Source organism: Anguilla rostrata, chromosome 4, assembly GCF_018555375.3.
Source record: "Anguilla rostrata isolate EN2019 chromosome 4, ASM1855537v3, whole genome shotgun sequence".
Lineage (NCBI taxonomy): Eukaryota > Metazoa > Chordata > Actinopteri > Anguilliformes > Anguillidae > Anguilla > Anguilla rostrata.
In genome coordinates this window covers 21,296,850-21,318,309 of record NC_057936.1, presented here as the reverse complement: position 1 = coordinate 21,318,309, position 21,460 = coordinate 21,296,850, and the positions used below count along the sequence as shown (strand labels likewise).

At 48.8% G+C, this 21,460-nt stretch overlaps 1 protein-coding gene across 1 annotated transcript in view; it reads left to right on the top strand.

The window, feature by feature from the left end:
- Positions 1–2,694: 2,694 nt before the first annotated feature.
- patj (PATJ crumbs cell polarity complex component) overlaps positions 2,695–21,460 on the top strand; it is a 98,707-nt gene continuing 79,941 nt past the window's right edge. Inside the window, exons 1-11 of the mRNA XM_064331304.1 lie at positions 2,695–3,015; positions 3,600–3,702; positions 4,357–4,445; positions 4,805–4,949; positions 6,594–6,725; positions 10,275–10,354; positions 10,578–10,634; positions 10,769–10,903; positions 12,888–13,079; positions 13,575–13,643; positions 14,398–14,568. Of these exons, the coding sequence (XP_064187374.1) occupies positions 2,839–3,015; positions 3,600–3,702; positions 4,357–4,445; positions 4,805–4,949; positions 6,594–6,725; positions 10,275–10,354; positions 10,578–10,634; positions 10,769–10,903; positions 12,888–13,079; positions 13,575–13,643; positions 14,398–14,568 (1,350 nt within the window). The 5' untranslated portion in view covers positions 2,695–2,838. The remainder of the gene's footprint in view (positions 3,016–3,599; positions 3,703–4,356; positions 4,446–4,804; positions 4,950–6,593; positions 6,726–10,274; positions 10,355–10,577; positions 10,635–10,768; positions 10,904–12,887; positions 13,080–13,574; positions 13,644–14,397; positions 14,569–21,460) is intronic.

Genomic DNA, 21,460 nt, shown 5'->3' with positions numbered 1-21,460 from the left:
GCTCCCGTGCAATCCACGGGGTCTGTCAGGACTCTGTCCCCGGCAGTCGTGTCCACAGGTTTTGTTTCCGTCTCCTCCCCTCTCCCCTCTCCCCTCCTTGCTCTCCTCCTGTCTCCTCGTCCTCAATCCCCTCTCATAAATCCTCAAATTTCCAAAGCTCAGTGTTGATGTGTTCCCTATAATCAAACTTAAGAAATGTCACGTAGTACATTCCCTGTGAAATCTGCATCTGAATTCAGCAGCACCATCTCAGAATTGCACTCAATTTGGGGTATGAACTTGTGCTGTTTAGGAATAATCTGAAGGGATTGATTATATTTGCATCACATTGTTTCAGTTTTTTTTTTTTTTTTAATGAATTGATAGTAGGTGTTGAGTTCATTTTCTGTACCAACATAAACTTCCTTGAAGGCACCGTTTTTTGTAATCACAGTACAAACTGATGCAATTATCATGATGGCATTATAATTGCATGCCTCTAATTTTCCTGGCTTTGATGTTTATCAGAAATGGGTATGTTTTGATCATTCATAATTTTACAAATACACTGTAAAGCCCAACAGTTCAGTTTACTCATGGTTTGAGGAAGCCGATTACCACGAACCATTCAAGTATTACAACCTAGTCTGTTCCAAGTATTCACTGGTCTTTTTCTTTTTCGATAAACTAGTTTTTACTCTTTTGAATTGAATTATGAATTATTCCAAGCTGAGACTATTAATTCAGTAAGATTGGCATTTAGGTTTTACAGTGTATAAATGTCAGTGTAACTGAAAGACCATTTTTATGATGTCCTATAACCTTTAAAATTTGATTGCAGAAAATTACATAATGGAACTACAAGTAGAGTTATTACCAGGTTTATTTATTTATTTATTTTAATTTTCTTAAAGGAAATAAAAAAAAACAGACAAATGATTCTGATGACAAGCTTATCATGAAGTGTATGAAAATATGTTAACCTGTCCTATTAAGGATGACTATGAAAATCGCCTGTGTGGATGCCAAAGTCATCTCCGCAAAAAACTGGTTGTTTATGGAGTTTGAGGCGTTTGTAGGAGAAAGTCCCCAAATGTGTTTGAATCCTAATCAAACTTACAACTTGGACAGATAAGGTCCCCTGTCTGAAGTGAAGACCTGCAGGAGGGTGGACTGTTCATTCTCCTCTTTTTAAAAAAAAAAATGGAGGGATTTCAAAAAATATCTCCCTGAATAATAACCATACTGAAGATGAGAACATTTCTTTCAAATTTGGGGTTAAACTATTGTGAAATATGTGAACGCACAAAGATGTCGATTTCGGCCTCCCTGATAAACTTTTTACCTTGGGGAAAAACGAGCCATAAGCCAGAATTGTCAGTTCTGTCGGCTCTTTGTGCTACATCCGTTTTTTAAATCCATATTTGTTAATAAATGTCCTTAGCCGTCCGCGAGTAGAAAGAGCCGGTGGAGAGAAATGAATTCAGAAGGCGAGCTCAGGAAAAGCTCTGCTTAAAAACCGCTTTACATATCGGCCATTGTGTCATAGGAAAAAAATGATCAGTCTTTAAGTGGATTACACTCGTATTGCTTTGCTTCAGGCCCGGGGCCCTCAGAGGTCCTGGTTATACGGAGGTAGAGTAACAAAGATATGCCGGAGGATTTATCCTCCGAAGGGAAGGTCCTGACAAGGGCTGTGTACTGTTGCAACAACTCCAGCTTTTTTCCCCCTCAATCTTTTTTTCTTCTCCCATTCTTTTTCTTTCTCTTTTTTTTTTTTGTTTGGATAGCGGTCCTTTTTAAAGGCCACAGTTAAGGCATGAATTCGCCGTTCGATTGTTAAAAAAGCCCATTTGATGTCAGATTTAACCTCTTCAAATTTGTTATCCAGGAGGAATCTCGATTGAAATCTTGTCCCGTTTTGAACCCCCCCCCCCCCCACCACACACCCCACCCCACCCCACCCCACGCCCCCTCCTCTCCCCTCGAATGTCCAAAGCTGGGCACAAAACCCTTCTTGCTCAAAAGGCACAGCGCTGTGTTTCACACATCACTGGATCTTATGCTCCAAAAAAGCTGTCAAAATCAGGGCTTTGTTATCTCTGGCATTTTCCATTTCCACGTTTAATGGCTGCAGTTCTGGCGGCACAATGCCGCCGCCCAGCTTCAATACGCCCCTGCTGTCTGCCGCTCGCTGGCAGGGAGAAGCCGGGAGGATTCCTGCACAAGTTTATGCACTCGACGCCTTTCATGTCCTTTTTTTTTCTTCTTCTTCTTCTTTTTTTTTGACAAAGGCTACATTCTCCCTCTTCTGTGTATTATGATTCCGCCACCCCCCCCTTTTTTCCATCCCAAAGTTTACTCTGCTTGATCTTGGGTGGAAGAATACATTTTCCAGCTCAGCTGGGCTCGGAGCAGCGGGCCCGTTCAAGTGACACGTGAAATAAGTTTGGTCACAGTGGCCGAAGACGCTTTGTGCAGAAACCCGGCCAGCGGCGGCCGTAATCTCTCCGGGTTTCCAGCGTGGCTGAAGAGGGCCTGCCACCTCCGATTTGTTCCTGGGTTTTTGAACTGTAGAAGTCCAAATGGTTCCGTTTTAAATCCGTGTGTTTGAAATGATGCAGTTTGCAGAACGGTCATGCACACAGTGGTTGTGGTCTAGGACTTGCTGTTCTTGGTCCACTGTTGCCTGGGGTCTCCCCCTACTGACACCCACCCCCCCCCCCCTTTATTTCTTCCGGTCAGGACGGTCGGCTGAGGACGGGCGACCACATCCTGCGCATCGGGGACACGCCCACTCAGGGCCTGGCCAGTGACCAGGTGGTGCGTGTGCTGCAGGGCTGCGGCAGCCGCGTCCGGATGCTCATCGCCCGCGACCCCCTCGGAGAGCTCCGCCCCGCTCCGCCGCCCCCCCCGGCCCCCGCCACCGCGCCCGTCTCCGCCCTGCCCCCACTCCCACCCGTACCGCCTCGCAGGGGGAGCAAGACTGTAAGTGCCAGAAATGCAGACTTGGGGCTCGGCATGCTGATGGAAGAGGTGATTTGATAGGCATCTCCTCTTCTATTTTTTTTTTTTCTGCAGTCTGCATACAGGAGTAGTAGTCAACCCTGGTCCTGGAGTGCCGGTAATGTTTCTGGCTTTTATTCCATCCAAGCTTGATCATAAGAGTTAGATGATTTAGAGCCAGGCTGCCCAACCATTTTCCTTGAGATCTATTGACCTGCAGGTTTTCACTCCAACCCTAGCAAAGCACACCTCATTCAACAGCTGGAGATCTCATTGAGTTGCTAATTGGTAGAATCAGGTGTGCCAAATTATGGTTGAAATGAAAACGTACAGGAGGGTAGATCTCCAGGAACAGGGTTGGGCAGGACTGATTTAGTGCCTGTGTACTATACCCAGAGCCTGAACAGTTGAAAAGCTGAATACCTTTGGCTTATGGTCACTTGCTTTCGTTCAGACTAATGATTAATCCAGTTATACAGATATAGCTTTGGATGGAGCAAAAACCATGGACATCTCTGGCACTCCAGGACCAGGGTAGCCTACCACTGATAAACAAAAGCAGATTTGGTGCTTCTCGTGCGCTCGATAATTTTGGTCTCCGTATTGTGGTGCAGCCAAACCTGGAGGGGTACGAGATCCACGAGGTGTCCCTGAAGAAGAAGGAGGGCCAGAGCCTGGGCATCTCCATCGTGGGCTATAACGCCCTGACCAGTGAAAGTGAGACCTCAATCTGCCATTACTCTCATTTTCTTTTGGATAGTGAATTAAGCTTATGTTATTATATGCGCCTACATTGATGGATGTTTCAATGCATCAGGACTACAAGACCTTATTTTTATGTTCATTGTATTTTTTTTATTTATTTTTTTACATTTTAGGAATTTAACAAATGTTCTTATCCAGAGCACATTACACAGTTTATATTTTTATGCAGTATATATACATCTGGACATTTACTGCAGCAGTTCAGGGCATGTTCGTTGCTCATGGACACAACAGCAGTGCTCTCCGGCTAAATCTACTGCTCCAACTTCTTAGTCAAAAGCCCAGTTGCCCAACCATCATACTACACTACCAGTACAAGTACAATACTCCTGCTCTGTTTACCAAAGTTCTCAAGGAGTATTCTCCACCACCTTGTACAGGGATCAAGGAATCATTTCCCGGAGTTTTTGGTGTTTTGGGCTACCTCTGAAAACACTCTTTGTTCGGTGCTTTGCTATGGTTTAATTGTAAAAATGCACTATAGCTAAATTAATTTTGAACGGTAGCTCGAGTGCTGGGGTAACATCTCCCTGGATGTGTCGCATTGTAAAGGGTCACCGAGTTATTACTCGTTTCTCCACTGAGCTCTCTCCTGGATGATTTCAGACGCTGTGGGAGTTTTTGTGAAGTACGTTGTTCCGGGGAGCGCCGCTGAGCAGAGTGGGAACATCAGAGTCCATGACAGGATAATAGCGGTGAGGCCGTTAATCACTTTTTAATTAGCTCTACCTTAATTAACCCTGCACACGAGTGCGTCTTCAGGAAATGGCGAGGAGATGAACTGTGAGGGACAGAAGATGTTCGGAGGGGGGTGAGGCGGGGTTGGGAGATGGTCTGTGAAGTTGAAGGAAAACCTCTTTCTTGCTTCAGTAAGAATTAACTGTAATGAGGAGATGCCTTGCTGACTGTTAAAGCAGTCCTTTGCTAATGGGGACATTCAGAAGTTCTTTTAGCGTTAGCGGAGGGAGAAGCTCTTTCTGCGGGGTCCTTAGCTTTGTGACTGGTTGCTCAGGACTTGCGTGTGACCTGAACTTTGAACTTTGACTCCCGGTAGCTGGACGGGGTGAGCCTACACGGCTTCACCAACCAGGAGGTGCTGGAGGTGATGAAGCAGACTGGTCAGACGGTCAACCTGACCCTGGTCAGGAAGATGGCCTCCAAGGTGAAGCCCACTGCTGTGGAGAGATCTCTGGACAAAGGTAAATACCCCGTCCTGGCTTCCTGTGTACTTTCACCCTTATTGATGTTCCGGTGATGTGGTGCTGCCTGCTTCTCATCCTGGATATTTCCGTTTGTTTTGAACCAGTTAAAGGCCTCCCCTGACTGGCGAGAGTCACTGTTTCTGTGCAGACACTTAGTTCAGTTTTGAACTTATTTTGGTTGGAATGGAAACCAGCCATAACGTGTCCCCCCCATCCCCCGTCCCCCCAATCATTCTGGGATAAAGTAGTCCTGTTGTATAGATCAGTTATATGGTCGGTTTGAAATTTCAGGGAGGAGTGGGGAAGTCAGGGGAATAATTTAACTGTGGATTTATTTCCTGAATATAACTTTGTCTTTTTCATTATTTGAGCTGAAAAGAACGCGGAGCGGTACACCCATTAGAGAGGCCGTGTTCTCATAAAATAATCGGCCTGCGTTCCCACTTGTCCACTTGACTCATATTGCACTTGGAGAGCGTACCGGGAATTTCAATTTCACAGAACAAGTTAATAGAAAGGAACTCCGCCTGCGCTAAACGCCATGTAATGATTCGCTGGGAAGACTCCGCTGGGCCGCGTGAATAGGATGAAGTAATCAGTAAACTTGTCCCTCTCTTCCTCAAATGGTCTGAATTGGAAATGTGCTTTAAACACACAGTGAAGGATATGAAGGCTCCTATTAAGTTGGGAGCCGTGCCATAAGTGGCAATTACAGCGTAATGATTCGGCTCCCCCCCCCCCCAGCATACGCGCAGACGCCATGTCAACAGCGACAGTCATTTTCTAAGCGTGATATCAGTAAAATGGCTGCTCTGGGTGTCGTTTCCTGCGTGTAATGCCTTTCATCTTGAACTCGCAACATTCTCGAAAGCGTCGCTGGATTTTGAAATTGAAGTTGCTTAAAAGGGAAAAGAAAACGCAAGAGGACGAGGGTTGGTGCTCTCTGTTCTGTTGGGGGTTCATAGTTACCTACAGCGCATTGGAGTTCATGTCAGAGCTCCAGCCCTATGCTTTAAGTTTGTTTTCATTTGTTTTTGGTATTTTGGAGAACGGAAAATGCATGAGGAGGATCCCTTGTGTATTTTATTACTTGATTCAAACAGGGAGCGAGCAGGGTTACATGTAGAAATGGGATCACAGTGCAGGAAGTGTCAGAGTGGGGAATCAGACCCCTGGCCACATGAGAGGATCATGTAGGGCAAGGGTCTGCAACTGTGGTCCTGGGGAACCACCAGCTCCGCCGGTGTTTGTTTTCACCTTAAAATCCGAACCCAATTCAGACCCAAGTGACCAGGTGAAGTGAGTCAGCACTAATTAAGTGCAGATTAACAACAAAAACCAGCTGGGCCTGTATCACAAAGCAGGATTACTCAGTTAGCTGGATAACTGCACTGAGTAAAACCCGGAGCCCTTTCGAATGTAGAACATGGACTGAAGTGAAAATGAGCTATGTCGGCTTTTACTCAGCGCAGTTATCCAGTTAACTGAGTACCCCTGCTTCCTGATACAGGCCCCAGGACCACGGGGGCAGACCCTTGGGGGGTACGGGTTGAGGGTTGGCCACCTTACGGGCCTCGCCACGCGGTCTCCCGTTCGCTCCCCTGAGTTTTGACGGCTTGCTGCGCCTCTTCCTCCGTGCAGTGGAGAGGGAGTCCTCGAGGGTGTCTCTGAGGAGGTCAGTCGAAATCAAGGTGCGATCGGAAGTGCCGAAGGGCCCGCCGGTGGAGCCCGCGGACGTCGGCCCCGCCGGGATCAGACAGCAGCTGGCGGAAGGTGAGTTCTCACGCCCCCTACAGTGCGCTCTAGGGCGGGGTCAGCAGCCCGCAGAGAAGCCCGCCTTTCACAGAGCTTTGTGTGACTTCATCTTTAGACCTTCACTGCTGATGTATGTAAGAGCACGAACAGTAAGACCAGCTGAGGGCTGGCAGGCTGTCATCGATGTAACGAGATGTTCTGGTTATACACTAGGGGGCAGTATCACAATTTGCAGTCAGCATTGTGTCCAACGAACAAGGACGAGGCCATTTGGTAATACTGCAAGCTGGGCGTATACCGTTATCTTCTGTGGGTGTGGGTAAGCCGTTTCCCAGGAACACATAATTCAGAGCACCATACCTACCGTGTGACCTTTGACTTGGCCAGCGCCGCGAGGCTTACCCCAAGCTCTGCCTTCACTCTGGCTCAGGTTTCCCCACCTTATTTTATGGATGATCCCCCCCTTCCCATCTTTATCTGTCCCTGTCCCAGCAGTGGGTCATTCAGGGTTTTTGAAGATTCGCCCCTCCCCTGTTGAGGTATTACCTCGAGGCGCAGGAACACGATCCCGCCCCACGCCCCTGCGGGCCCGGGTCACTGCGAGGGCAAGCCGTCACTCTGCCCCCCGCCCGCCTGGCCCCCCCCATCAGCCTGTCTGCGCCCCAGCGGCGCGGGCACTGTTACAGTCATGCTAGACGGCCCTGCAGATGTAAATATGGAGATAGCGGAGCTGCGAGCGGAAGAGCGGCCCTGGGCTGGAGAGGGCGGTGTGGCTCGCGTTACACCACCGCCTAATTAATCCAGACAAGACCCTATACCTGCCAAATTTATAAATAAAGAGTTCTGTTGCACCGGGCCAATACAAGGCTGGGATAACAATGATGGCTTGTCAGGGGCTTATTTCCCAAAGGAGGAATCGCGCTGCCTGTAAAACGATAGGCATTTTAAATCAAAATACCCCCCCACCCCATCTCCCTCTCCCCGTTTTTAATCTTTTTTCACTTTTTTCTTCTTTAGTGCTCAAAAATAATTTTGCAATTACGAGACCTTGAAGACTTGTGTTGGGGAGGTCTCAGTGCGGATAATTATGGAACACCGCGGCGCGGCGCGCTGTGCTGAAACCCGATACAGGGCGAGAGCTGGCGGGGAAAGTGTCGGATCACAGCTAGGCTTGCAGATGATTGGTTCCGAAGCACTGTCGTCTTTGATATTTTTGTGTTTGTCGGAGTTTGTTTGGTGTCCTGTAAAGGTTGGGATCCGATACTGATATTAGCATGCTTCCAACTCGTAATGAAACCCTTTGTATATTGTAAAAATTCTTCGTTATCATTCAGTCCCTTTATACTGAGCTGATGAGGCTTCCCTTGAGGATATATTAAGTTTTGATTTTCGCTTTCAATATCGGTAGTTGTACATTTAAGCATTATGTTTTTGGATATCCTTACTTTAGTTATTTGTTGTCAGTGAGCAATGCTGAACAACAATTCATACGTAACAGTATTTAACTAGGCTAAAAGGAGCTAGCCAATCGGCAGCCGTATACAGTGTCGGTCAGTAACCTTGAGCAGAGCCTATCATGCAGTCATGAACTCTGCAATGTCACTTAAGAAAATGATCTCTCTCTATGAGCAGAGCAGGACATTTAGTGCTTTCAGGGGAAAGTTGTCCTCTACCGAACATTAAATTAACCTCAAGCTGAATTTAACATTAAAATTTACCTCAGACCTGGCTCGAAATTAGCATTATATCCAAGCATTTCCATACACTTAAAATCCGTTCTCCAATTGATTATAGATTCCTGTTCTAGGATGCCGACTGGTTTGAATCTCCTCTGTGTTTTTTTCCCCAGTTTTTTTCCTTTCCTGTTCGGCGTCTGGACCGCAGATGTTTCTGCCTGGTTTCTGACATCTAGTATTTATCGCTGCATTTATTTCGTTCAACGCGTGTGATTAATCGCCCCGCGCTATCGCGGTAAGAAATGCTAATTTAATCAGGCCTCCGTGTTCGTGCAGCCCGGCGTTAGCGCGAGACGCCGCTGAAACGGTTACATGTGCACGGGGAGAGCCGTCACCCTGGGACGCTCAGATTGCAGGGCTGGCTTACATTTGTACACGCTGCTTATTTGCTTTGCGTCCCGCTCCTCTCCCTCGGCTCGCTGTGAGGGAGCAGGGCGTCTGGGGAGCCAGCGCCTGTTTGTTCCCTATTTTTTCATGCGTTGCGGTTAGCACTGCAGTAGGATCGTTGCTTTAAAAACAAGATTTATGAACGCTCAATACACGTTTATTGGTCAGTTGATTTCCATACTATAATCAAAATGAAAACAATCATATTTAATAAATCATTAATTACACACTCACACTACCTAAATTCAAAACGTACTGTCAGGTCTTAAAAGTTCTAATTCCGTAGTAGAAGTGCTTAAATTGCTCTATATGCAATTCCAATTCTCAACAACGAATTTGCTTGAGTTATAATAGGATCACAACTGTTGGGTTCATTTGCTGTATTGTAGTGTGGTCAGAAAGAGCTGAGGTTTTGAAATAGTTTGTGATATTGTACTGTTTACTTGAATAAATTGTATAGTGCTGAATGAGATATACAGTGTCATGTAATACTTAAATTAAGATCCTGTTTTATATTCCGTTAGTGTATACTGTATTCTGTAGTATGTGTCTCTGAAGCCTTTGGGGATATTTTCCTCCCTGTGTGGGTTTGCTGTTGCAGGAATGCTTCTTGTGTGTTAGCTGGTAGTGGTAGTGATGTAATTATAAATGGCAGGCAGAGCTATTGACCGGAGAGATGGAGGGTGAGAAGTGAGGACTCACACATGGCAAGCAGACGTGACCCGCTGGTCTGGGGCGGGGGCTGGGGAAGCGTCTCCTGGCGTGTGCCTGGAATTTTGAGCTTTTTCCGGTTTGCAGCGCTTGGCCTCCCTCCGTTCCTCCTCCAAAGGCATCAGGGTCCATGCGTTTGACAGGGGGTTGTCAGGAACCGTCTCCATGGCGATGGTGCTGTCAATGGCAGCGACTGTAGTCAGTGCACTCGCACACCTGTGGTGTAAATAAATACAGTCATACTATAACTGTTCCCATGCACCAAACTATGACTACAGCCATAGTGATGTCGCTCATTTTAGTCATTTAGCAGATGGTCTTGTCCAAGGCGTGTAACACGGATTACATTCTTTATATAGAGTTTATTTATACAGCTGGATATTTTTATGTCAGATTTTTGCTTCCATTGCAGCCACGATGATGTCACTGTCGGTTGCTATGGACATACTGTAGCCACACCCATACTGCCATGGTGATGTAGCCAGGTTCACAGTATATACTTGCACAGCAGTGGTCTCTCTCTCTCTGTCTCATAGGCTGTCATAGGGTATCTTTACCATCAGTACCCGCCATACCACAAAGGTTCAGACTCATCTCTTATGTACTCTCAGAAATGTCACTGCATAGGCCTCTGGCATTTCAAAGTGCTGGGTATTGTGTGTACTTTGCATTTGGTTATTAAACTATAGCACGTATAGATGTATGTCCTTAATCGGCCTTGTGTTTGTTTTAGCGCCAGACCAGGTGTCTTTGACAGAGAGGGAGCTGCGGGCCAAGTGGGAACAGGCCCTTGGGCCAGATTACAGCGTCTTGGTAAGAACCGGTACACACGCTCAGTATTAAAGGAAGACAAAACACCACGCGTACAGAGAGACACAGTCTATCTCGCTGACAAAACAACAGCAGTAAAATAGAGAGCAAACGTGCCCAGAACATGCTGGCGTGCAGTGATCAGTGGTGTTGAAATCTGTATTTTTGAAGAGGATGTGTAGAGCACATGGTTCACAGTTTGGAGTTAATGTGGAGTGTCCCTCAGGTCGTGGAACTGGACCCTGTCATTGAAGATGATGCCGAGCTCCAGAAGTACTCAAAGGTAAGAAACAAATATGAACGTTAAGGGGCTTCAGCACTGTTAGGCATGCAGAGACTGGGGTCCAGGGATTGTAATACACCAGCATCCGTACGTTTGATTGCTCTGACCATCCATGTTCCTCCAACCCCATCCAGCTTCTCCCAATCCACACCATGCGTCTGGGGGTGGAGCTGGACTCCTTTGACGGACATCACTACATTTCCACTGTGGCCCCCGAGGGCCCTGTGGCCAAGCACGGCCTGCTGAGGCCAGAGGACGAGCTTCTCGAGGTAAAGCCCAACTCGTGAGGGCCACCAGGCAGGTTCTCTCAACCTTCCGTCCTCCTCTAGCGCTGGACGCCTTGGAGGGGGGTTGCTGCCACACTGGGCGCAGATTGCACTGTGGTGGCGGGGGTGGGGGCACCAGCCCCACATCTTCAGGAAAACGCGCTGCTGCCGGGAGGGTCGGGGGTGATCGGGGGTACGAAGGCGGAGGAGGGGCAACAGACAGGACCGGCGTGACCATCTGCAGGATGGGCTCTTGCCCTCGCCCCCGCCTCCCCACCGCCCCTCCTTCCTGCCCCCCGCCCCGCCCTGCTTGGCACAGCGGATGTGGGCCGCTGTGCCCTCCGCCTGTCGCTGTTGGCAGAGGAAGAAGGGAGGCATCCGGAGCCGGGGGTGGAGAGCAAGTGCATTATGGGGGGTTGGGGCGAGCGGGGGTTTCGCGAGATACCAGAAGAATCTGTTCCATTGGGGTTTTTCAAATGCCACACTTAGGCGAAAATGTACGCCCTCAAAAAATGTGTTAATACCCAACGCACATGTTTTGTGTTAAGGACAACATATTTTGTTTTACTTTCAACGCATTTTCAGTCAAAGCTACTCATTTTGTGTTCTGAATATGCAGTATGTGTTACGAAGGGAGACTTCAACACAGGCTGTGTTGAAAGTAACACAAAATCACAAAATGTGTTGTCCTTAACTGCCCTTAACTTCCCCATATCTCGGAGCGTTCTTGAGGATTGGGATGGTGCAGAGGGATCATTGAATGAACTCTGGAGGCCTAGTGGAGTTGGGGTTGGGGCAGGGTCCCTCCGTCCCAGGCAGATGGTGTGGAGCTGCTGCCCACCCTGTGCCATTAAAAGGCTATCAACTAGCACCGCGTCTTCCAGAGCGTTGTAACAGCGGGCAGCTCTCCGTAGCGCTGGCAGCCTCCTTCCCTCCTCCTGTACCCTCCTCACCTCCTCCTGTACTGCTGTTTCTCCCCCCCGTGGCACTATGGCACTGGTTCCCATATGACTGGTACCTCCCAGACAGATTTCAGTACCACACGCCTTCACTAGCTAACCTCACACTCCCTCCGTCGACTCGGTGACAGCCAATACCGTTAGCGAGCCAGCTAACATTAAACATGGTAAAAATAACGAAGGTGAAACTATATAAATTATAAATGTTAAGTATAATTTGAACAATAACAATTCAATTCTTCAGTTTCTTTACCTTTGCAATAAAAAGCATCTTTAATGTTGTCATTTGGTCTTTATCTTTAAGAAGGTATCGGTTCAGGCACTGTTTAGCCACCACCACCATTGTAAAAGTATCGTTTTTGCATTGCTATCGACAAAATCTAAATGATACCTTTCCCTACTCCCATTCACTCTTGTACATTGGGTTGTAAGGCTCCAAAAGTTGGTGGAAAAAGGGACAAGGCGGGGCCTGTGGATAATCAGTGTTCTTTATTCAGCAGAAGGGGAGCCAGGTCACACAGAAAGATGCGTATCTAGATTCCCACAGAGGGGCAGTTCCTCGGAGTGTTTATCCCATTCACGTTACGGTACACATGTTCACAATTAGCACTGGCAAATCCTCACTCGTTTGGTTTTGCCGATTCCCAAAGAAGGTTCGGAAGGTTAGATTTCTAACTTTTAGGAAAAAGCTTGGGAAGAACTCCCTCAACACACCCGTACTTCCTCCATCTAAACTACAGTATTAGTAAGCACTTATAATTATGGATTTTATTAAGTAGTTTATTGTACTAGCTAATATAAATGTAATATTAGTTATTAGGAAAAACTGCACACGTGTATAAGTATGCATTTTAACTCCAATAGGCTGTTTGTGAGTACTGGGTCAAAACCCAAACCCTTCAGTTTGGCTGGGGTGGGTGTCGGCCCTGCTGTTCAGTGCTGCTAACGGTGACTCTGGCTGTTGCGTCGTGTCCATCGCGCGGTACGCACGCGGCGTCACGTCACCTGACCCCCTTCTCCGCGCGCAGGTGAACGGCGTGCAGCTGTACGGGAAGACCCGGCGGGAGGCGGTGGCCTTCCTCAGGGAGGTGCCCCCGCCCTTCACCCTGGTCTGCTGCCGTCACCTCACCGAGGAGGGCGGCGAGTTCCGCGCCGAGGAAGAGGAGGAGCCGCCGCAGGACTGGAGCTCCGCCAGCCCCACGGCCAGCCTGCAGGAACAGGTGAGACCGCCGGCGCCGCTGCACGTACGCGCGTGCGGAAGAACACGGCTGCAGGTACGAGCCGCAAACACGTGAATTACTTCTGTTACTGGTTCTTAAACATCGCTATATCGGGTCCCAAATTGTATATACTTTTTAATGCCAAGACCAAAATGAGAAATTTAGTACCTCTGAGGGACCCTTCCCATACGCATACTAGCATAGCCTAGTGTACTACAGATTCATTCTGGGACCCCCCCTCATACACACCCACGACTCATTTTGGGTCCCAACCCATAGGTGAAGAAACGCTGAGTTACACTGAAACGTTGAGTGAGCACAGTGAGAGGTAGAGATCTTTGTGCAGGTGTGGTACAGATGCACGGAAGTGTCTGAAGAACCTAAAATGCAAATCCTGGCAGAAAAGTGACCTATCCGTTTATTCGTCAGTGGCGTGTGGATGTGACCTGACCTGCATGCATTGATCATTATTGTTCTCCTTCTCCTTGCCCTCAGATTCAGAGTGACCCCCCCGTGTGGGCAGAGCCCGGCTCCCCCTGGCCTAGCGAGGCTGAGCCCGGTCCGGTGAGCTCGACTTTCTCCTCTCCGGTTCGAACGCCCCGCTGCGCGCGTGTGGAAAACCGCTCGCGGGTGAACGAGGGGAGAACCTCGTTGCGTATGCGAGGGAACACATTGCCGCGTGTAAAATATTTTATTCATCGTGTTTTTGACGCGTCGCGAGCGCTCGCGCGGCTCGTAGCAAAACCGTACCGACGGCAAGAGCGCGAAACGATGTTGCCGCGTGGTAACGACGGCGCCGCCTTAACTCCAGATCAAAGCGGCGCATTTGGGTTTACATCTGGAAAGGTCTCGTAAGATTTAGCGACCTAAATTCTTCAGCGTTTATTTATTTATTTTTACCCATGCTCAGAATTCCATTGAGACATTTTCTTGTTCACTGTAGCATTTAACGCCGGTATTTCGTGACAGGGGGGTGGAATGAAGGGTGGGGTGAGGGGTGCACTGGAATGTGTGCAGCAGGAGAGGTAATGGGCTGTAATAAGGCACTGGGCTGCAGTTGTCGGGGGGTCAAAGGTCAGAGCTGGAGGAAGTGGCTGAGTAAACATGTCAGCTGGAGAATATTCATGTGTCTGCCATCGGCAGGGTGAAGCGCATTCCTCCCTCTCTGTCAGCTCTGGAGCACCACGTGCTTTGCCTCCAAATCCCACAATGCCGTGCAGTAAATCATGAAAACCCAGTCGCTTTTAAAGTGTCGAAAGACCGGCTGACCTCTGCGCCTCCCATCCTGATTTGCTTCGGTCTCTCCCCGTGCCTCCAGGAGGAGGTCCTCGCAGAGCGACCCGAGGAGCCTGAGGAGCAGCCCCAGCCTGCGGAGGAGGCGCTCCTGGAGGAGGACGAGGGGGAGCTGGCCCTCTGGTCCCCCGAGGTCAAGGTGCTTGAGCTGGAGAAGGGAGAGCAGGGCCTGGGCTTCAGCATCCTGGATTATCAGGTAGGGCCGCTTGGCCACGAGCCTCCTCTCCCACATCCACGTTTTCGCCAACTCTCCCCCCGGAGCGCGGGAGACGACCTCCACCCACAACCCTGTGAGGCAGGCTGGGTAATCAAACACCAGCCACCAGTCGAATGCTGGTGAATTTTATCTGTGGCTGGTGAGTTTGTCTACTCTGCCAGCCGCTTTGGCTGGTAACCATCCTTCACTTGGAGCTCCAGCTCTATTCTGAATATCTTGTGTGGTAAAACGGTGAAATTGGCTGGTGAATTCTGGGATGCACCAGCCATTGTAGCCTGGGGTGGATGAAAAAGTGAGTTTCCCGGCCTGCCGTGAGGTCTCCCGGTTCATGGAAGTTCCAGGTGAATAAATGAACGAATGACTGAAGGCGAGGGCTTCAGAGGCCCTACCAGAGCCGCGTCGGGCCGAGCGGACGAGGCGTACTCTTCGAGGAGCGAAAGCACACTTAAGACATGTTTTAAAGGGAAGGGGGGGGGGGGATAGTTCCAGTGAAAGTACTAAATTAATTAATCCCACTTGACTTCCCTGCGGTCTGATCACAGGAAACGTGCACTGGTGTCACAAGCCGTTGGGTTTCGAACAAAAGGGAGCAGCGATACCTTTCTGGCAAGAGTCATGTTTACCTGGAGTCCAGCCAAGCCTAAACATCAAACAGAGCTCCGCTGGGCTTAAATGGAAAGCAGATTTCCTTTTACTTCATTAGTTTATAATCAGGGTTTGTATATTACTCCGCATAAGTACCTAGCAGAAACCATAAGAGATCAGATAATGAGACGGCTTACAGTTCAGAACTAGTCCATTACACATACCGGTTTCCCTGTGGGACCCGCGCTGATTATGTTGGAAAAAAGAAAATTCGAAAACGATTTCCAACCAAGATTATATTTGCAGAGGGAAGGATGTGGTTGAAGTGGAGCTGCGGTAACTCCATCATGGAAATAGCAGACGACAGAGACGTAGCGGCGCGGCGCGGCTCCCGAACGCCCCGGCCGTCTGGGACCGCGCTCGACGCGGCAGGAAGCGCAACTTTCGGCGCGTTTCAAAACCACGCGGTCCCACGGTCAGACCCTCAGGCAAGGACCCGATCGCCGCTGTCGCTTTCCCCGTACGGTCCTCACCTCTAAACCGGCTCGTGTTTCCCGTCCGTGGAACACGCAATCAAGGAAGTAGCAGTTTCTTGGCTCTCCAAGGGCTACGACACAATGCTAATTTGTGTAACGGTGATTCGTTTGTACGGCGCGCGGCTGTGGCGTTCTCCGTCACGCCCTCGGAGATGCGGCCGCTCTGATGCGTTTGTTGATGGGGTCTGCGGTGCGCTCACAGGGCTGCAATGTGCTGTGATAACGAGGCTATGGGGACCTTCGCAGTCTTTGTATTGATGTGTGTTAAGTAGGACAAGCGCGTGTGCAGAACTAAGCCTTCTGGTTTAGCTGCAGTCGATGTTCATTTAAATTCAGCCCGGGATCATTTACATGTGTATTTTTTCCGTTCTGAAGCATTTAGCAGACACTCTTATCCGGAGTGACTTGCTGAGCCTGTGTACGTATAAGGAATGTAAACTGCTCTGGATAAGCAGTGCCCCAACTGGGAATCAAACAGTGTCGAGAGCATGGTGAAACTAATTTGTGTTACAGAACACTTATTTACATGTGCACATGTGCTCACGTACACAAACACGCATATGCACACAAGCAAACACGCACGCACGCACACACACATACATATATATACACACAGACACACACACTCACACACACATATACACATAGACACACACACGCACTCACACAAACAAGCAAACACACATACGCACACACATACATACATACATACAAACATAGACACACACACATTACTGATATATGAGCTACCAGTTACAAATTATCAGTGAGTTAATTTCAGCGAATCCTGGCGTTCAGCCAGAAGGCGCGCGGTCTCCAGCTCGTGACAGGTTCGGGTAGACGATCGCACACAGGGGCGTAATTGAGTGAGTGTCACATTTAAGCATTATTACTCCTCGCTTTGCTGTGGGGGCTGACGCAGTGGCCGCGATCGCAGGCGCTTCTGCACTGAGTTCAGCGCTTCACAGCTCGGGCACAGTGAAGCCTGGGACGCTCCCTAATACTTCACACAACTGATGAGGGTAGCAGTAAAGTTTGCCGTCTTTCAAAGACACAAACAGCAAATCTGCTGAAACCTCACTGTGGAGGCTTTGAACCTCCCGATATTGTTTGCACCGTGTATTAAATTACTTTAGGTGCCGTCTTGCTTGAACAAAGAGGCGGTGTGGATTTTGGCTTGATTCAATTGCTGCACAAATGCCATGATTTCCAATATCTATCAACAGGTCAGAAAAGATTTAGAATGACCGCGTCAAGTATATTAAATTGAATTTCAGTTTAGAAGAGGTGACGTTGAGAGGATGAAGTTAATTTGTACATTACCTTGTACATTGTATGTTTGCTATGCATGGTGAAATACCTTGCATATCGCTGTGCATGTAACCATAACAACATTCCTCTAGATTCCTTCGCCATTGTGTTAGATATCTTTTGGCTACAAAGTTGCATTGACTTCAGTGCAATTGCTGCCATCAGTGTTAGTGCACACGTTTTTTAAATCATGATGCACCACCGCTTGGATAAATAGTCAGAGCCTATGACTATGGGGTGGGGGGGGGAAGTGTGTCGAGACCACCAGTAAGAGCACTAACACGGAAAACATCCGTCCTGTCCAAGCTTCAGCCGAGAGAATTCACAGTCTGAGGCCCAGCAGCCTGCATATGTAATTAAGCTGTGTCTGGTGTAGGTTTAGGTTGTGCTCCAGCTGAGACAGAGGACAGAATTCACCCAGATGAGCTCTTCTCTGTTACGCTCTCTCTCCCTCTCTCTCCGCCGGCTGAGCCTGCCGTCGAGTGCGGGTCGGCTTCTTATCGATATCAGCAATTCTGCTGCAGTGCCGGGGCAGCCTCCGGTGGAGACGTGCAGCCTCCGAGGAGTGTGTGTGTGTGTGTGTGTGTGTGTGTGTGTGTGTGTGCCTGTCTGTCTATCTGTGTGTGTGTTTGTGCGTGTGCGTGTGTGTGGGTGTCTGTGTCTGTGTGTGCGTGTATGCATGTCTCTGTTTCTCTGTGTCTGTGTGTGTGAGGGAGTATGCTTGTAGTTTTGAACACCGAACCAGCCTGTAACAGGGCAGTATTTCTCTTCTGTGCTGTAATAGAAAATAAGACAGGAATGGTTTGTTCACATCTGCCTGTTCAGCAGGTGCTTAAACATTTGTTATTTTAATCACACACCATTTATAACTGATTGAACCACTGGAGCAAAACAAAATAGTGGAAAGCAGCGTGCAGCTTCTCACGGAGAACTGGGTTAGCCTGAAAGAGATCAGTATCAGGCTGTAGTCTCTCGTGATTTAGACTGACTTTAAATAGTTGAGTAGAAGTTCAGAGCAGACAAAGGTTGACCGAGATGAATGGTTGGTTAAGGGATGGGATGGGATTGCATTTCATGGAATGATGTCAAGGGCCATGGGCATGCAGATGGTCGAAGGGCCGCATGTTAAATTATATATGCAGAAATATTACAAGGCAGCAACTCGACTGTATTTTCGACCCAACTTCGTAGTGCTTAGTTTTCTTCTCCCTCTCCCTCTCCTTCTCCCTCCCTCTCTTTCCCCTTCTCTCTCTCTCTCTGAAGCTCCTTGTTGCTGCAAGCTGAGCCTGTTCCAGGTCTGAGAGCAGGAATTGATTTTGGTTGTTTGGAGCGGGGCAGGGGCCCGTGCCGATAAGACAGGGGGGCGATGCCGGGCCCGTGGACTGGCTCACGGAGGTGTGGCACCGAAAGCCGGCCCGGTCTTTATTCACCAATCTCATCTGCTCTTCACCGCTCCCCTTCCGCTGCACTTCTTCAGGGCAGAGAGGGACCCCACGGGCTCCAGACTTCTCGCATTTCGATAAAGAAACCGTATATTCATCTGACAGACAACATTTCTTTCTGCTTCAGCAAAAAAAAAAAAAGTGCTTAGACTCACAAAAAAATGTGGGTAACTGTTTTCGGTGTTAAGAAAGTTGGAGTTCTGGATATCCTGAACAGTGCCATATTCAACAGTGCAGAGTCTGAATAAACTGCATTAATGCAAGTCTGTCGAGCACAATGCTATTTTCAGTGGTATGTACAGCATGTACATAAAGTACAGCAGGCAGAATCACTAAATCACCGCTTTTTTTATTTTTCCTGACACGAGTAATGTTTAAAAAATGAGAACCACGAGGGTAATTGTCACCGCTGATGTGTAAACTAACGGCCGGGCCCCCCTCTAGTTCTTGCTAACGGACTTAATGGTGATTGATGAAGGCGCTCTGTTTCCAAGCGGCTTATCTGAAGCGTTGGGCTTTCGGTGGGTTCAGTCGGAGGGTGCCGGGATCGGGTTCTGCCCAGCCTTCCTGCAGTCATTTAAAAGTCACTTAAAAGTGTCGGCGGAATACGTTTCTCAAGACGTCTTTCAGCGCGGTGTGGCTCATTACGACGCGGCGTTCTTCTCAAGCCCTCACAGTAATGGCTTTCTCCTGGTGAGCCTGGGCCGGCCAGAGCCTGGTCAGATGAGTTATGCCTTTCTGCTGTGCCTCGGCTTCGGAGTTGTGCTAAATTGCCAAATTGAGCAAAGCGGTCAGGTGCCAATTTGATTTCAGAATGGCTGCTAACAGATGCTCCAAAAAATTGAGGAGGCCCATCACTCAGTCTGCACACACTTCAGTGCTGCTTGAGAAGGAACCTGACAAATGGGCCAAGAGCACATTGATTATACTATTTTTAAAAGAATGCCTGATTTAAACCTTTAAAGGAAGTGGATATATTGGAGTGGGCGTGTCCGCGTGGAAAGCTCCTGCGATGAGCGCTTGGCATCCTGGAGTAATGGTCCTGTAAGTCAGGGGATCCCGAACTTTCCACGCCCAGGGCCCTCTTAATGAGTAAATGCATTCCATGTGACCCACCCTTTATGAAACTGCATCTGGAAATACGTTCAAATGCGGGATTAAAATGGTTGGAAGTGAATGTCAAAACAACCGCGCATGCTACAGTGCCCGTAACAGGCGCTTTGCCTCAGCCGTGTTACTGTCAGTGTAATGTAATGGACCATGCATTACGCTCCAGCAGTACTCCTGTCTGAAGCACTGGGAATGCAAACCTTCATGAGTTTCCTCACATCTAGAGGGGGCACACGTTAGAATGGGAACAATTGAATTTCTACAAGTCTGGATTTAAGCAGATGTGTGTACATTCACAAGTACGCTCTATGACTCCTACATACAGACCTTGCCACCCACCTCAACCCCTTCCCCCCCCAATCCACAGATTGGGAGTCACTCCCAAAAGTCACAGTGGATGTCAAGCGTGTCAATCAAATTCATAAACTGAAAAATGATCCCAACGGTGTACAGATGAGTCCCTACACGCATGCGGAGGCAGTATTTATATTTCTGTGTGTTTAGTTTATGAATAGGTAATGTCCCGCTCGTAATGCTGTCTCTTAATTCAGATTATGAATGGAGAAAAGGCGTACCTGTGGGGAAAGCCTCTGATTTGTAGCGTCTGCGTGAGCTACGCTCTGCTTTGTGAATGCAGACGCGCTGTGGTGGAGAAAATGCTTCTGCTGCAGCTCCGGTCTGGAACACCGGGCCGCTCAGATTAGATTTACTGTGAGTAAAACCGCGCCTCACGGCTCCGAAGTCCCCCTGCGTTCCTGGGAACAAACACGGTCCTCCCGCGCGCGTGGCTGCACCAATTACGTTATGTATTTGCCCGGAAATAGAAGAGCCAAAATGGATTCCCAAATTCCTCGCGCAGTCCGCGGTAGCCTCGCCTGCCCACTAATACAGCATTTAACTTTAACCTTGTTTTCTCAAAGGACGAGGCATAAATCGCCGGGTGTATTTATTATTTATCTGATATTACTTATTTATCCGGCTGATGCCTACACCTGCAGAAACCGTCCAGGGTTGCCGTGGTGCAGGACGGATGTACTGAAGAGAGAGCGCCGGCGATGGTACATAAATTGAAATGCAAACGGGGATATGACGAGCATGGCGGGCGGAGGACAGTGGGTCAGGGGTTAATGGCGGGCAGCGGTGGTTTATGTCAGCGGGGATAATGAGGGTGCTGATGCACTGCCGCGGCCCGGCCCGAAGGCTCGTCCTGCAGCCTCTCCGCGGCCCGGCCTGTTTCCCGTTATTCATTGGCGGGTCCCTCCAGACCAGATGGAACTTGTTACCCTTCTGTGGCTGGCTTGTGTCAGCGATAATTGGTTATCCCGCTTGGCGTGGATGCATGACATCAAGGGGCGTGTCTGCCCCTTTAAAACTACTTTATGGCCGTTGTAGCACCAGTGTAATCATGTGTGACTCTCTTCGGCTTGCAGACACCTCTTAATGGATGCTATTTGGGAGGGGGCGGAGCAGTGGTATTAAACGGGTCAATGTCGTGTACATTTTTTATTCCTGCTGTACACAGCTATCATAGAGCCTTGATAGAGCAGCAAAAGAGTTAACATGACCCTGGACCAATGAACAGCCTCGATAGAGCAGCAAAAGGGTTAACTGGGCCCTGGCCCAATGAACAACCTTGACAGAGCAGCAGCTCTGGCTCAATGAACAGCCTTGACAGAGCAGCAGCTCTGGCCCAATGAACAGCCTTGACAGAGCAGCAGCTCTGGCCCAATGAACAGCCTTGACAGAGCAGCAGCTCTGGCCCGATGAACAGCCTTGGTAGTTCAGTAGCTCTGGCCCAATGAACAGCCTCGACAGAGCAGCAGCTCTGGCCCAATGAACAGCCTCGACAGAGCAGTGGAAGGGTTAATGTGGTTTTTGGCGGTCGCT